Below are 16,556 nucleotides of genomic sequence, written 5' to 3' on the forward strand. Positions count from 1 at the left end.
TCCAACATTGAAAATGATAACCAATATGTAGACTTATAGGTACTTAGATACCCTCTCCTTGACAACTAGCTTTTAAAGATGAATTCTATCTGTAGCACAGAAAAACAAATAGAGGATCGGTAATTTCCTCAATGTAGTTTTCCTCGCAGCGGAATGGATCGGGTTACACTATACGTCGATTCGAACAAACAGTAATGAACAAAGGATTGCGACGATCTCGCTCAATAATGTTCCACCCTCCAAATCCAAGAATTACAATAGAGATCTTTAGAGACACACGCTCTTGATTGGGAGAGACATAAGAGAATAGGGAAAGAGAGAGAGCTCTTAAGATTATATCAAAAACTTTACATTGCTTTGTGGTCAAACCCTCTTATTTGTAGAGATTGATCATGTATGATTTCTAATCCTAATAGGTCTATGATTAACCCAAATGGACAATCCATATAAGAACAGGGTCAGGACCCAGTCTGACCCAGTTCAATTAACACTATCTAAGTTCCTAATAATTATAAAATTGAAAATTAAAGAGCAACAAAATGATGGGTCAAAATATGCCAAAGTCTTGCAATAGTTTTGACTTGTGATCTCTTTCTACCATTACCACTTTCCTATTCCAAGATAATAAAAATTAAGGTTTTAACCTTTTTGAGGTGGCAAAGAATATATATATATATAAACTGTAAAGTATAAAGTAATGGTTCCTCAAAAACAGGGAAGAACCCACCACTACCTTACCCTTACAACTCACATAAACGATGACAGTGATGATGAAGACACAGAGCTTTTTGATCGTCGTGGGGTTCCCAAACCTTCTCTGCAAATGATACTGAGAGCATATGTCATGTGCTGCTGTTGCCTTGTTGGGCTCACACTCTTCTGTATTTCACTTTCTTTTCAAAGTGTTTTCTCCTAAAATTGTTAGTTTAATGGAGCTTTTCACATCACTTCTGGTCTACTGAATAAGGCACTTAAACTAAGTGAAGCTTTCAATGCTTTAATGGCGAGGACAAACAGTAAACGCCGCGCGAGGGGGTTTGAGCAGTTGCACCCAACATCTTCTTCTTCCCTACACACACGCTTCACCTAACCCCAAGTGGTAGTGGATGGACTGTGGTGGGGTTAAATGGAATCTCTTCCCCTAATAATTGGAATAATAGGGACCCTAGCTACTACCCTAATAAGAATAAGGGAGACTACTATGCACCCTAAGAATAATATCCAAGTCATCGAACAATGGGCAAATAATACATCAAAAAGGTGTTAAGATTGTGACTAGATGATAAGGGTATTTTGGTAATTTTACATGAGACAAGAGAGGCCTTTTATTTTTTTTTTTGGTAAAAGAACAGTGTTGTACCTAACGAAATTTTAGACATGTCAATCTCACTCATGTCCAATGCAAGTCCTTCATGTTTGCCATCTCAAGATTAGACTTAGATCTAGTTTCAGCCTTTAATTTAGGTGATGAAATTAGGGGGTGTCAAATGGTCGGTTTGGTTCAATTTGTTTGTGTAAAGATAGATTGAAATTATACTATAATTTATTTCGGCTTGTTATCAGTTTCTTTTAACAGTCTCTAATTGGTTCCTTATCTTCGATCTCAATTTTACATATATATAAAAATAAAAATAAAATGGAGGAGGGTTTTCCTACATGAATGAGGAGTTGGAAATTGGTATCATCCTCGTGGGGGATCACATGGTTGAAATAGAAGAAAATGTTAATATGGGTCCCACTACATATTATGTGAGAACATTATAAAAGAATTTATATGAATGCATGCATAGTAAAGGGATTGAGTTCCAAACACTAACACATTCATGTCTCTATCGTAGGAGGTAGATATTTCATTTCATAGGAGAGGAAATACTGATTTTTTTTTTTTTAATATGTTTTTGGTTTCAGTCCAAACAGTCATGTTTTGTTGGTCTTATTGGTTAATTCAATTAGTTCTAAAAACCAAAATTAATACCGAATCAATGAGAACCCAATCGAATGCAACCAAAGGGATCAACCCGACTTGAAGGACTATATATTTATTAAGAAAAAGAAGCCTAAAAGATAGTGTGGCCCCTATACCTAGACACAGTGGGGGTGAAATGACCGGCCCACACATCATAAAAGATGGAATCCAATCCTTGTTGATGCTTCTATTAGTGTTTCCATTTGCCCACATGTTGGTGTAGGGGCCACACTGCCTTTTAAGGAACCCTCTTCATATTTGTTATATTGGCTTATGCAAGCAAGTGAGATATGGGGATTTTCGATTTAGGATTTATGGGCGAGAGTTCATGCCGCGAGTTTATGTGTTCTTTAAGATATCTCCATTGTAATTTTCTTCCATCATATAATGAATTATCTTCACCATCACCCGTGGCCGTAGCATATCACATTGGTGTGTGAACCACATTAGATCTCTGTGTCTTATGTGAATATGTTTGTTTTGTATTCGCATTTCTTGGTGTTTGTTCTAAGAAATATGCCCTCCAACATAAATATTTGCCATCCCATTTATCCCCTTGCAGCCTCTCGATGGTCAATACTTTGTTTTGCCACTTGGCTAACTCTAATTGAGTTATAACGTTACAAGTGAGCTGAAAACCTTAGGATCTACATGTCAATAAAATTTCAGCTCCATTGACCATCCTGAGTTGCTCATCATCCTCTATGAAATGGCAGATCTCCTTGTTGCAGCCATCAGGCAGAGGTGTAGGTGTAAGTGGGAGTATGAGCACTTAGAGAAACATGGTCAGCAAGCACTAACTGTTTGTTTCAAGTGCATGGGTTTTGATTGTATCACAACCTAAAGAGTGGATGGTTAAAGATCAGCTAAAAAAAGAGTGCATGGATTTTGTGTTGGTTTTGATCTATGGGGCATTGGCTTGTACTGGGTACCCAAGAAGTTTATCTTCTTCAAGTTTTAAGGGTCTGGTACTATGGTTGTCTTTGCTGTCCTGGGACCTCTTTTGTTGGCCTGTTTGGCCCTCTCTCTCTCTCTCTCTCTCTCTCTCTCTCTCTCTCTCTCTGTGGCTTTGGCTTGTACTGGGTCGCCAAGAAGTTTCTCTTCTTCAAAGTTTTAATGGTCTGGTACTCTGGCACTCTGGCTGTCATTGCTGTCCTGGGACCTCTTTTGTTGGCCTGTTTGGGCTTTATGTCAAGTTCATGGGCCATGTATCAGATAGAGAGAAAGAGACTAGTCTTATGTCAAATTCAGGGACTCTCACCCAAAAAAAATATATATATATATATATATATTCAGGGCCCATATATCAACTAAGCCCACAATGCATTAATGTTTCACCCTTGTATTTTCATCTGTTAAACTTGAATTGCCTAAATTTTGAATGGTTCATCCTTAACAACAACAACCCAAAAAAAAAATTTGTTCATCAGCAGTATTTCAGGTAGGATTATCAAAAATCATATCGATCTTGGCTGCCCAATATTCAGCTTCATAAATCAATATTGGTCATCTAATTATCTTATTAAAGGAATTCATTGATCACACAATACTTCAGACGTACCTTTCTATTTTTTCCTAAATGATAATCCTCTATTTTTCATTATTTATTTATTATTGATTTTTTTTTAAGGTAAATATTTATGATTGAATCCAAGTATCTAAAATATTCATTTTGCGATATCCTTTATCATATAGCCCTAAATTGGGCTGGGCCAGACCATTAGGCTGGATTGATGCTCGGCCCTTACCTATGTTGCTGGGCTAGAGCTGACCCAGCCCAAGTTTCGTCCTGACCTTCCTCACATCCGTTCATCTTCAATACTTCCACGATCTCTGGTTCCTCACTTCCTCTTCCTGTTCTTATGGAGTTCTTTAATGGTTACTCCTTAGGAAATCCAGGTCTCAGAGGATGAGAAAGGAACCAATTGGATATCAAATGATGCATTAGCTTTGAATCACATTTTTACAGTTTCAAAAACCTATGGTGGTTTCATTGTTCAGGATCTATGGATTCTAAGCTTGAAGGAGACTCTTCATTAGTGGTAGATCTTTCTTCTCAATCCAAATAAGCTATCTTCATGGGCTATAATTCCCCCATTTGCAACTTCAATTTGGTAATGTTCAAGTTTTACACGCTTCTGATATTTCAGCTTCAAGAAACTCCATTTAAACCTCCATAAAATGCCTGGAAGTTGAATAAAACAGAAATATTTTAATTTCCTTGATATATCTTACAGTTTTGGGGTATGAAATAGGGATACTTGCTATAGAACTGTGGATCCCATATGCTTTTTGCTGAGATAATTTCTGTGTGATTAAAATTTCTACTTTCTTTATTTTCATTGATGAACTGACCCCCTTTCTCTCTTATTTGTTTGTAGTTTTCACTTCTCATGGTGTCAGGAAGTGAACTATGGTGTTGGGACTGTTAGAAAACTATGAACTTCAAATCCTATCTTGAAGATTCAAGGTTTCTAATTTTGTAAGGGCTCTTTCTATATCTTCTGGATTCTGAATTCTGATTCTGTTTACTTTACTCACTTTTGTTTCTTGTTCTCCTCTAAATATCCACTCATTTTATTGTTATTAACCATTCTAGTATCCCTGCTTCATTTGGTTGTTATTTGTTAGTTCAAAAAGATATATGCGAAAATCCACAGTTCTTGGGATGAGATTTAGCCTTTTACAACAAGTTTTAGCTTTACTGGATGGATATGAAGTCTGAATTCTTCTCTGAATGGCCATCTGGTGCTGTAAAAGGCTTACATTTCTCAAACTTAAAGCAGGACAAACAAAGGGAAGAAAGAAAGCGGGTGGGAGGACTAGTAGTCGATACCTGTCAACCCTTGCTACAAATGGTTAGTTACCTCATAAAATACGAAAATGTGTGCCACTGTAAGAACAATGGGTGTCCTGAAGTGCACAGAAGACTTCATGGTTTGGTGGGTTAGGCCATGAGCAAAGCTACACCACTTCATGGATCTGGCTGTGTGAACCGATGAGATTATAAATTGCCTCAAAAGGCTCACCTGGTCAGTTCCCATTATATTGATTTCCATCTTAGCTCCATATGGTATCTGCCACTTGTTTAATTGCTTTGTTGATTGGTAATTGTCTTAAGCTGTAGTTAATGGTCAGTCATCTATCTCTTGTGAATTAGATGCATCACCTTGTTCATATCCTTTGTCTAGCCCTTCAGTCAGTTCTGTTCCAGGATAAATTATTTGTAATTGTGGGTTTATGATGCTTTGTGTCGACCTTTCAATTTAGTTCTCTTCTTAAGAGTAAAGGCATAGAAAAGTAATCTCATCTTCTATTGAATCGTGCTTGCTTGAAACTGTTGTGAAAACCTGGTTTGCATGATGTGCTCTCAGAGAGAAATTAAGCCATTCCAAGATTAGCATGAGGGTGGGGATGACCCCAATGACAGCACATTCACAGCCTGATAGGATCCAAATTAGGTATTGCAAACCTAGTAATGTGGTTTCTAAGCACCTAAAAGATTAGGGTTAGAAAACCTCAAGTAATACCAAAATCACAGCAATGAGGAACAAACAGATTTAAGAGAATCAATAACTTAATGAAACACATCTAATTAGGCCAAAACCTTGGTCGAGTGATCTATTTGTCAAGGGGAACAGTCCAGTAAAGTTTGATTGAAAACTGATGGCTAGATACCAAGTTCTGAAACAATTCTTCTGGAAATACGAAAGTTCGTGAGCTGCAGAATCGATGGACAGTTTAGGGCCCTAAAACAGAACCTGGTCAACGTGTTAAGTAGGGGTTTGAGCAAATACATTGAATTTCGAATGCCATTACTATCTCCCCCAGATAAATATCCTATTCTTGTGCCAGTAACCTAACAAAGAACTGAAGCCAAAAAAAAAACAAAACTGAAAATTAGATTCTAGAAATCAGAATTTGGGGAAGGATTCCTGAAATCAATTGGAAAACTGAGATAAACAGGATCTGGAACTTGTAATTAGTTAATCAAATTGATAGCAAGAATCAGCGGAGATTAATCAATGATTAATGTGAAACTGAAACCACAACTAACCTGAAAAATAAACCAGAAGATCCTAACAGAATTAGAAATTACAGGGAAGATAAGTTCAGAAAGCCTGACCTGACATGAGATGGAGAGGTTGAGCTGAGATAAGGGAAAGATAATCAACCAGGATTCCACCTGATTGCAGGCTTGGAATCCACCAAATCCCCACTTCTGAATCCATAGAAGAACCACTCAAAATCCACTGAGTCAACACCTGAATCCACAGATGTCTAAGCCTGAAATCCACGGACCAGCAAAGCAACAGCTTCATTCATTTATCAAAATTTGTTGTTGTGGCTGTAGCCCCCTACATATACTTTTAGAGTTTGAGTAAGATAAGACTCTTAAGTCTGACCAAAACAAGGAAAGCCTAAAGATTAAAGTCAATCCTGAACCAAAATGGAAAGAAACAAAACACAAACTGACTAACTCTTCCAATTAACCAGCTAAGGAAGAGTCCTAATCTGACCAAACAACTTTAAATAATAAAGAAAAGACAACCAAACAGGCTGGAATTAAATGGGCACTCCAGTTGCTGGAAAGTGCTCTCTTGTTGGTGGCCAGAGAAATAATGTGCAAAACTTACAGCTTTTAGTTGCCAAATGCAATTGATTCAAAGGATAATTGGTTGAGGAACTTTTCTGTCATATTATCAGGTGGAGTGGTTCCCATTAATACTCACATTTTCTCCTACTTTTGTAAGTTTATCAGCTTTATGCCATCTCCATCTAAAGCATGCTTCACAATGGCAGTCTAGAGTATCTTCGGTGGCCTAATGTGCGGAGGTAATAGTATATGTAACATCCTTTTGAGTCATTGGCACTGGCCGAATTGCCGGGTGGCTTTTTGAAACCTTTGATGGTTTGGTTGAGTCGAATAAATTTGTGACCGAGAAACAAAAGTAATACACCAGAGGTTTGTCATCCTCATCAAAGCCCTACCACCTTAAATGTGGCTAATATCCATATTTCTCATCCATTCAATCATGCTTGCCAATTTGTTGATGACCCCAAAATTGGAATCTGTATACACATGTAAGATTCATCTCTTGTAAGTCAACTAAACCACTTGTCATTTGGTATTTAAGTTTCAGGCTACAGCCATCTGAAATGTGCCACCAGGAACCTGAGTTTCCATCGAAATCATTTTCATGGCTATAATCATTTGTTGGATTTGTTTGAATCTCAGACATTATAGACAGTACTATTGTTAGTTATATTGAGCAAAAGTTTAATCACTCAAACCTAATTGGATATTCTTATACCAACAGCCCCAATATCTGCAATATGACAACTTCATTGAATGTCAAATTCTTTAGGTATATTATCCACAGCATTGACACACTGAACACAAGCAATCAAGATGCGATCAGAGAGCAGATTTACACACAACTAGTGGTCCTGCTTCAACAGTGCTAGATACCTCTATATACGTATACACTTCTTGATAATACCCATGCATTTCAATAATCGTTTGTTCGTGATGATCAGACTTTGAACCTATAGTTGCATCTTCTTTGCCAGAAATGTAGGTGTACTATATTGCTCTTATGAAGCTTTTGTTACCAAAGAAAGGAGCTACAGTATTCTACTTGGCCACATTTTAGATGATAAAAATTATTTTCATGGCTATATTCTATTTTTGGGTTTTGTTTGGTTCCCAATGTTATCCATAACATTAATAGTCACAATGAACACAAGCAACAAAAATGCGAACAAAGAACAGATTTACACACAACTAATGAACCTGCTTCAAATACACTAGATAGCTCCAGACACAAACAATTCTTTCTAATACCTATGCAATTCAATTATAGTTTACTTGTGCCAGCTAATCAGCCTTTCAGATCTATCTTTCTCTTCCAGAAATACAGGTACTAGATTACTCTCATGAAGCTTTCATTCATGTGAAAAGGAGCTACATTACTTTAGTTAGTGCACATTTGAGATGAATTTTATGCAATCATTTGTTGGATTTTGTTTGAATCTCAAACATTTGATTGACAATGTTGTTATATAGAGTATTTATTATAGAGCAACCCAGTGCACAAGGCTCCCGCTACTGCAGGGTCTAGGAGGGGCAAGTGTACGCAGAAGAGGTTGTTTCCAAGTTTTGAACATGTGACCAACATGTTGTTATTTATATATTGAGCAAAAGTTTAATTACACAACCCATTTCGGATTTTCTAGTACTAATAGCCCTAATTGGCTATCAACCTTTCAGATCCATAATCATCATTTCTCTGCCAGAAATGTAGGTACTAGGTTGCACTTTGATAGACAATGCTTTTGTTAGTTACATTGGGTAAGAAGTTTAATTACACAACCCAATTTGAACATGATCATACTAACAACCTCATTATCTAATCTGAGAACTTTGTCGGATTCCAATTGCTATAAATATATTGGGATTAAAGATTGCCACGATGTCAATGTGTAGATTCTTCTGAACACCCTCTTAGGTTTTCATATGAACCCCACACCCTCATTCCTCATTAACACTCCTTATTTGACGATTCGGTTCCCACGTTCTCATCGGTGGTAAACAACATTCTAGCGTCGTAGTGATCTTTCCCCCAAATATGTTATACAAAACATTAATGGTAATGTTGAACCCAAGAAACAGAGGAGTCACACTCCTCATTCAATAATGGTTTAATTTTGATGATCAACCTTTCAAATAGAGAATTGCTTACACTGTCAAAAATCTACTAGAGCTCTTTTGCAAAGCTTTTGTTGCCAAGGAAAAGGTGGACATTTTTCTAGATGCCACGTATTTGAGATGATAAAAACAAAATGGGAACATGTTTCATGTGGGAGAGTGCGGTTTTCGAGCGGGTCAATCATTTTGTCCACCCCCATGCTTGGGTATAGGGGCCACACACACCCGAATAATGTTCCCAAAACAAGTTTATTGTTTTAATCATTTGTTGGGTTTTGTTTGAATCCCAACACATTTAATACGATAACACCATCACCACCACTATCCAATATCTTATTCCAACTTAATGGAGTTGATTACATGAAAATTTCAAACAAAGATGAATGTGAGGATTCATGCAAAAAGATTGACAGGTCATTGCTAATTAAGTGTCGGTTGTTGACTTGACACACCACTACAAATCAACCACAGCCTTATAAAGAAAAACTATAATAAAATATCGATTGTGTACCTAACATGCCATATAGATCAATCAAGTCAAATGATCTTACATGCATTATGTCCATCATCAAAATAATCCATCACCCAACCTACTTTTTTAAAAGTTTGGCATCTATATAAGTTTACTATTGTTTGTTTATATTGGGCAAAGGTTAGAAATATATATCCCGATTTAAATTTTCTTATTCTTTAATATGGCAACTACATTAGATGCAAAATTCTATCCATATAATATCCACAACATTAATGATTACAAAGGACTAGCAAAAGCAAATAAAGAACTAATATACACACATCTAGTGGACCTGCTTTAAAATCCCCACAATCCCCCAGTATACAATTTTTGTTGATATCCTTGCAATTCAATAATAATTTACTTGTGATGATCAGCCTTTTGAATCCAAAATCTCCACTTCTTGGCAAGAAACGTAAGTAACAGATTGCCATATGAAGTTTTTGCTGCCAAAGAAAGAAGCTAAATTATCCTACTTGGCACACATTTGACAAACAATGTCATTGTTATTTATGTTGTGTAAAATTTTAATTACAAAAGACGTTATTTGAATATTTTTATACTAATAATACGACAAATATCTAAACATCATTCCAGATCCATAATTGCTTCTTTTCTTAACCACCCATAAATATAAAAATGCACCTTTTCTGCTAAGAAATGAAAACTAACTAACCAAAATAGCATTTCAACGCATTCAAGATCAACTGATCAAAATTTTAACGGTTAAAAAGAGGTTAAAAAGATTGACCATATGCTTAACCTCCAGACTTGAGAAAAGGCAAATCAAATCAACCCCATTTGACCTTGGAACTAAGAAATTCCTTAATTATCTACCCAACAATTAAATTTGAGTCTCATCTGACCCTTTTCCATGGTAGAAATGTGTGTTGAACCCTTTTTTTTCATACACATGCACAGCAAGAGAAACCTAACTCCAAAAATAATCAAACAATGGGTCGTAAGATTAAGAAAAGAAAGAGCAAACCATCCAGAGGATTGTCCATTCCATGGCTAAAATAGAGTGAAACTGAGTTCATCAAATTTAGTTATTATATGCAAATCTGCAAGGACTATCAATGCTTGAAAAGTGCAAATTCCAGGTGCTCTACCATGCAGATGAGCAAACCCATCCCCCACGACATTCTACTCCAAATCTTTTCTCACAGCTCTGTGACAACCATTTCCACTCTGCACCACGACATGCTACGCAATATCTTTTCTGACAGCTCCGGGACAACCTTTTCCACTATCAAATAACCACTCAATCCCCACAGAAAAGATTCATTCAATGGGGCCTTAACAGTCATACTGTCATGCAATCCAACTAAAACCTCCCACAATTGACTCCCTGAATAAGATACAGAAAAACAACTCCTGGGCCAGAAACCTTACCCCTCAACAGCAGAAGCTTAATATCCAAAAACTAAAGTCATTGATCCAAAAAAAAAAGAAACTCTGAAACTAGACAAAATACAAAAAAATCCACCCCATCATCCTTCTCGATTAGTCCTCTTACATTACAAAGTATTAAAAACTTTCGATAATGCAACCACCCAGCTTCAACCACCATTGAAAGAGCTTCAACAAAACCAGTACACCTACCACCATCTCTCTAACAGCTCAAAGGAAAACCATTACAAGATAAATATTCAAGAAATGGGTTCTCCCCCTTGCACAACCAACTACCATAGCCACAGCGTGAAGAAAAAGGGAAATATCAACCCCATAGACAAGTGCAGAGGAAAACCATTACAAAAAATGGGTTCTCTCTCTTACACAACCAACCACCATAGCCAGAGGAAAAAAGAAGATATCAACCCAATAAACAAGTGCAGAGAGAGCATTGCAGAAGAATTGGATGACATGGGGAGAGCAACACCCAGAAAATTAGGGCCCTAAACTGAAATCATTAGAACATGAAAATTTAAGTACAGAGGTTGATCGTAAGCATGGCTTTTTCTTTCTTGATAATCCAAAAGTTAAACAAAAAAAAGGGGGACAATCTATTTCCCACAGAAGAGAAAGTCAACAAGAAATGGAAGATAATTCTAGAACGGCCCTACACAACTAAAAAAGTTCCATTTTCCCATCTTCCAGACTTCGAGTCGCCTATTCAAATCTACTCATCATCTTCGTCTTCCTGCAAATGGCAATCGAATGTGAAATGTTAAAAAACAAATTATATATTTTATAACCAAACACAATTTTGATCCCATTAATGGGTTGCGCACACAAAACATTAATATCAATTTCCTATAAACTAAGCAATGGAATTTGGTAGCAAACCTCTCCACTCTCATCATCCTCGTCGTCGTCATCGTTCACTTCAGATTTGGATTTATCAGATTCCACATCGTCATCGGCGGCATTTGCTCCTTCCGCCTGGTAATAACACCGATTCAATAAACCCATACATATATTTATAAATCACATTCGATATTGAAGAACTGTTAATACAGAACATAAATGAGATGTGGAAATGAATGAAACCTGTTTCTTGTTGTAGGCTTGCATGTTCTTGTTATATTCGTTCTTCCTTTTCTCGGCTTTGGCCACATAAGGAGCTTTTTCCTAAAAAGAAGAATTATTTCGAATCGTTTACTTTTATAAGCAGCGAATAATGAATTTTCTTCCCAAATAATTCTTAGAATACTCACAGCTTCTGACAACGACTTCCATTTATCACCACCAGCTTTGCCGACCTTTATTTTTTTGTGTAACGAAAGAACAATGGAAATTAATAAAATTGGCGATAGCAGTAGAAATTGAAGGTTAAAAAATTTATGGATCTACGTAAATGGGGATCTTACAACAGAGACGGATTTGTTGTTAGGGTGTTTCTCCTTGTACGACTTCCTGAACTCTTCCCTTCATTTTCCAAGCAGGAAAGAAAGGAGGAAAAAAGTACAGAAATTAGCTCCTATAATTTATAATTAAAAAAAAAATTGAGATCAACGAAAAAAATCAGATCTGTTAAAAGAACAAAAATAGCAACAAAAGAGGAAACTTTTTACATGAACACAAAAAAGGCACTTGCAGGCCTTTTTGGCTTGTTAGGATCCTTTACTGCCTTCTCCTTCTTGGTTGTTTTTTTCCCAGCTCCTCTATCACTAGCGGCAGCTTTCCTCTTCACAGACAACCTTACCCAAAAAATAAAAAACCCACGATCACAAGGTATAAATACGAAAACCAAAAACCGACTTCTCAATCATATAAACCATCTGATCTAAACGTATTCACAACAAAAACACCAGAAACCCTAGATGATTGAAAGGAAAATGAAAAACAAAGCAAAGGAAGATCGAAACTCACTTGTTGTCAGCTTTCCTGGAATCCGGCTTCGATCTTGTTCCTTTCATGATGAATCCTGCAGAAAAAACGAACGGATCAGTTAAAAATGATGAAGAATCGGCCACAAATCGTTGAAATACGATGAGAATCGGTTAGGGTTAGGTGTAGAAATGAGTTTTTCTTACTTTAGGGTTAGGGTTTCCCCGAGAAAGGGAGAGAAGAAAGCGAGTGAGAGAGAACGAGAGAAGAAGCGATACTCTCGTTTGGTGTATGTGGAAAAGGCTTGACGAGGTGAGGGGGTGATAAGGAGAGAACCAAAATTAAAATTCAATCACAAATTGAAATGAAATCCGGGTTTGGGCGGGATTTGAAAAATCTTTGCCACGTCATCGATCCTTGTGCTTTCCTTTTATTGGCTCACATTGCTTTTGCCCCCCTTTTCGCTATATGCTTTGCTTTTCCTTCTGTGCTTTGTGTTGTGTTTGTTTTCTCTCTCTCTCTCTCGTCTCTCTCTCGTTAATAGAATTGAAGAGTCTGTGGGCCATCTACCGCTGTGGCTCACTGCCGCTGGCTCTTCAACAGCTATGCGGATCTCTTCCCTTTGTCCTCATATTTGCCCTCATCTTCATTTCAAATTACGGATATATCCCCAATAAGTCAAAGAGCACAGGATGAGGGCATGTTTGGGCCGGTGAACCCGTCGAGTTGAGCTTTCCAGCCTGTGTGATGGGCCTGGGATGACTGGCCCAGTATCTTGTCGGGTTGGAATTGAATTTAAGATTCATTATGAACCCTGTCCGACCTTGATTATTAATATGAGCGGGAGAACTCTATCCGTTTGACATAGGAAACACCATACCAGTAGACTAATGAGGCATCATTTGACAATGTCCTATTTCTACTGTTTTGGAGTTTTCTTGTTCTTATAAATGGAGAAACGACCTAAAAAGTGTTTGATAAAGTTGTTTCATTTCACCCGTTTCTAGAAACATAAATCAAAATTTATGTCTATTTACAATTCTATAAACGACTTTGACAAAACAAGCCTAAAAAGTGTTTGATAAAAAGTTGTTCATTTCACTCGTTTCTAGAAAATAAAACAAAATTTATGTCTATTTACAATTCTATAAATGATTTTGACGACATAAGTCGGACTTGTTTCGTCGTTTCTAGAAACGAATTTGAGAGAAAAAAATGTTGTTGTGCCCAATAAATCTCTCAATTATTTAAACCTAAAAAAAGGCAACTAAACCCTCTCTCCTTTTTGGGCATCCAATAATACTATTGGATTTTTTAGTGACATTATGTCTACAAAAAACGTTTTGAAAAAATATTTATCAAACACCAAAAAATCCGTTCTTATTTCCAAAAATATGAAAAGTCATTTATACGATTTATAGACATAGAAACAGCAAAAACGTTATCAAACGGTGCCTGAGGTGCCGCCATTTTCACATCAAAAAATCCGCTCTTGTTTCTAAAAATATGAAAAGCCATTTTTACAATTTCTAGATATAGAAACAGCAAAACCGTTATCAAACGGTGGCTGAGGTGCCACGATTTTCTGATCCTAAAACATCCCTTTTATTTACACCCTCACTGTTGCACCTCCCTCGTCCATAAGAAAGTTACGATCAAGGGAATCACCTTCACCGTGGCTTAGGGTCTGTCAAAAATATATATATGTCCCATATTATAATTATCTATGATTATATTATACATAAGAGCTTAGCATAGCCCAACCCAATCAAAGTTGACGAGGGCCGAATTGGGTTGGGCTGGGCTGAGCCTACAAGGTTCAATTTGTACTGAGATATCCTAGCCCAACCTTTGAATAGGCTAGGTCTAGACTAAGTTTGAGGAACCTCAGGTTAGGTCGATTGGCAATTTCTTAATTTGAGTGCACCTATGAGGTATGATGGAATGATTACATATATATGAGGGAAGTGAGGTCATTTTATATGACAATGAGAGAAATAAAGGGAAGATGATAGCTTACCCTCCAAACATTTTATCTTATAAATAAATGAGAGAGGGATAGGTATGCCACCGGTGTACAATAAGCCAATGAACAACACCAATGGACGCATAGGATGAGATATCATGCAGGAATAAGAATGGTCAAATAAAAAAGGGGGAGAGAGATAAACATAGAAGGTGCTAGCTTACACTATACTGGTGGCATGTCTACCATTTTCCCTAAATAAATAGCATATATTCTTGAACCGAAAAATGAAAATAATATAACATGTATAACACAGGGTTGGGCTACATTAACTAAGATATTTTCCTCATTCAATATGCATAATTGTCATACACAAGTACACAACCATAAAAAAATAAAATTTTATATTATTTGATTTTTTTCTTCTTCTATTTAACATATGAAACATGTAAAATTTCAAGGCAATTTGATGTTTTATATTGCATGAAACTAGATTTATAAATTCAATTGGATTCATAAAATCACAAATATTGTAATGCACATGTAAGCCAAATGGTTCCCACCTTAATGTCGTGGGTTGTATCCTTGTATGCCGCTCCATGGAATTTACGGTAATTTATACTACCGTGCACTCATCATAATTTAAAAATTAGGTTTTCTATTCAACTCACACTGTTTCATTATTTGGTAACTCAAGCAAGTTGAACCACTATTAGCAAAATCGCAATAAAAATTATGTTTTAAATGCGTTCTCGTTTTTTACTGTTTAAAACACGTTTTTTTGTATGCTTTCCAAAGATACTTAAAAAAACTTCAACTTAATTGACCATATCTCTATTTTGAATTATGATCGACCTGATTATTTTGCCGACATGAAGCTAACTCGATGCCTATATTTCTCATGATATATCTTTCGACTCAATATCAACGTATGGACCTCGAAATAGAGATACAAACTGATACATTTGCTAAAAAATGTTTCTAAAGTGATGACTCACAACTCAAGTTGAACATACATTACTTCTGCAACCCCAAAACCAAATCGAACCGCATCGAAAATCGGATGAACCAGAAATCAAACCGAAACTTGCTCAAAACCCGTATCGAAATCGAAACCGATAAGAAACCGAAACACTCAAAATTTTGTTAAAAAAAAACAAATTTTGCATAGTTTTGTATACATTTGTATGGAAAGTCGAATCCAAACTGAAAAAAAAAAAACTGAAACCAATCCGATTAAAGAAACCAAAGACAAATCGAAACCAAACCAAATCGAAATCAGAATTTTCTTATTGGTTTGGTTTCGGTTTCAACCTTCCCACACCGAAACCGAGCTGGACTAACCTGTTGACTCCCCTTACTCCAATAGTGTATTGACTATGTTGACAACAATGAACAACATCATAGCCAAGCCACATTGCTCAATAAAACTTGGACATGTGTGGTGTATGAATTTAGAATCGATGTTGAATGATAATCAATTATATTTCATAAAACTTATAATGGGACATAAGATATATATGCATTAGTGTTGGATATTGCAGTTGTTTTGAACATTAGATGCAAGTATTCATATAATAAATCCTTAATTTATAAGAGTATGCTACAGTTTTTTTGGTCCCGTTTGTTTGAAATCTACACGTTTAAAACCCGACCCATCCGTTTTTCGTTTTTTCAGTTATTTATTTATTTTTACCATTTATTTGATCGTATCATTCAAAAATTTTACTATTTAAAACCCGTATTGTCCGTTTATGTTTTTTTGTCGTTCCCGCTTTTTGCTAACTATGAGTCGAACTTTGTCAAGGGAAGTCATCCATCTCTCTCTCTCTCGCTCTCTCTCTCTCTCTCTCTATAAGTGACAAGGGAGTGCGGTTATGGTTGATTTGAACGTGAAAAAAATGCTAGTATTGAAGACAAATAATAAAAAATTTAGAGTTATATTTAGTTGTAGAACGAACGTATGGTTTATTTCAACAACAAATACATATTTATGATATATGAATAGTATATGGCTCAATAAATAAATAAGACTATAAGTTTCACATGATTCGACCAAAAATATCATAAAACTATAGTATTATGGTTCGCATGAGATCTATACTCCCCCAAAACTTTTGTATCA

The 16,556-nt window shown here is 36.3% G+C and overlaps 1 protein-coding gene and 1 long non-coding RNA gene across 4 annotated transcripts; one reads left to right on the forward strand and one right to left on the reverse strand.

The window, feature by feature from the left end:
- The first annotated feature begins 3,745 nt into the window (after positions 1-3,745).
- On the forward strand, positions 3,746-7,648 carry LOC122090610. 3 transcript variants are annotated; one of them, XR_006143692.1, is made up of 3 exons: positions 3,762-4,080; positions 4,348-4,998; positions 7,336-7,648. It is a non-coding gene; the product is annotated as an uncharacterized LOC122090610 (long non-coding RNA). The 3 variants fall into 3 exon arrangements; XR_006143691.1 differs by having other exon boundaries at positions 3,765-4,080; positions 4,348-4,448; positions 4,598-7,648; XR_006143690.1 differs by having other exon boundaries at positions 3,746-4,080; positions 4,348-7,648.
- A 3,434-nt stretch (positions 7,649-11,082) lies between these two features.
- LOC122090575 (HMG1/2-like protein) lies at positions 11,083-12,823 on the reverse strand. Its single transcript, XM_042660216.1, has 8 exons — positions 12,672-12,823; positions 12,508-12,562; positions 12,210-12,335; positions 12,006-12,063; positions 11,853-11,897; positions 11,686-11,766; positions 11,482-11,577; positions 11,083-11,335 (listed from the first exon to the last, which is right to left on the reverse strand). The coding sequence occupies exons 2-8, from the start codon at positions 12,552-12,554 to the stop codon at positions 11,315-11,317; spliced, it is 474 nt and encodes a 157-aa protein (XP_042516150.1). The 5' UTR covers positions 12,555-12,562; positions 12,672-12,823; the 3' UTR covers positions 11,083-11,314.
- Positions 12,824-16,556: the final 3,733 nt, after the last annotated feature.

Source organism: Macadamia integrifolia, chromosome 10 (genome assembly GCF_013358625.1).
Source record: "Macadamia integrifolia cultivar HAES 741 chromosome 10, SCU_Mint_v3, whole genome shotgun sequence".
NCBI classification, from domain to species: Eukaryota; Viridiplantae; Streptophyta; class Magnoliopsida; order Proteales; family Proteaceae; genus Macadamia; species Macadamia integrifolia.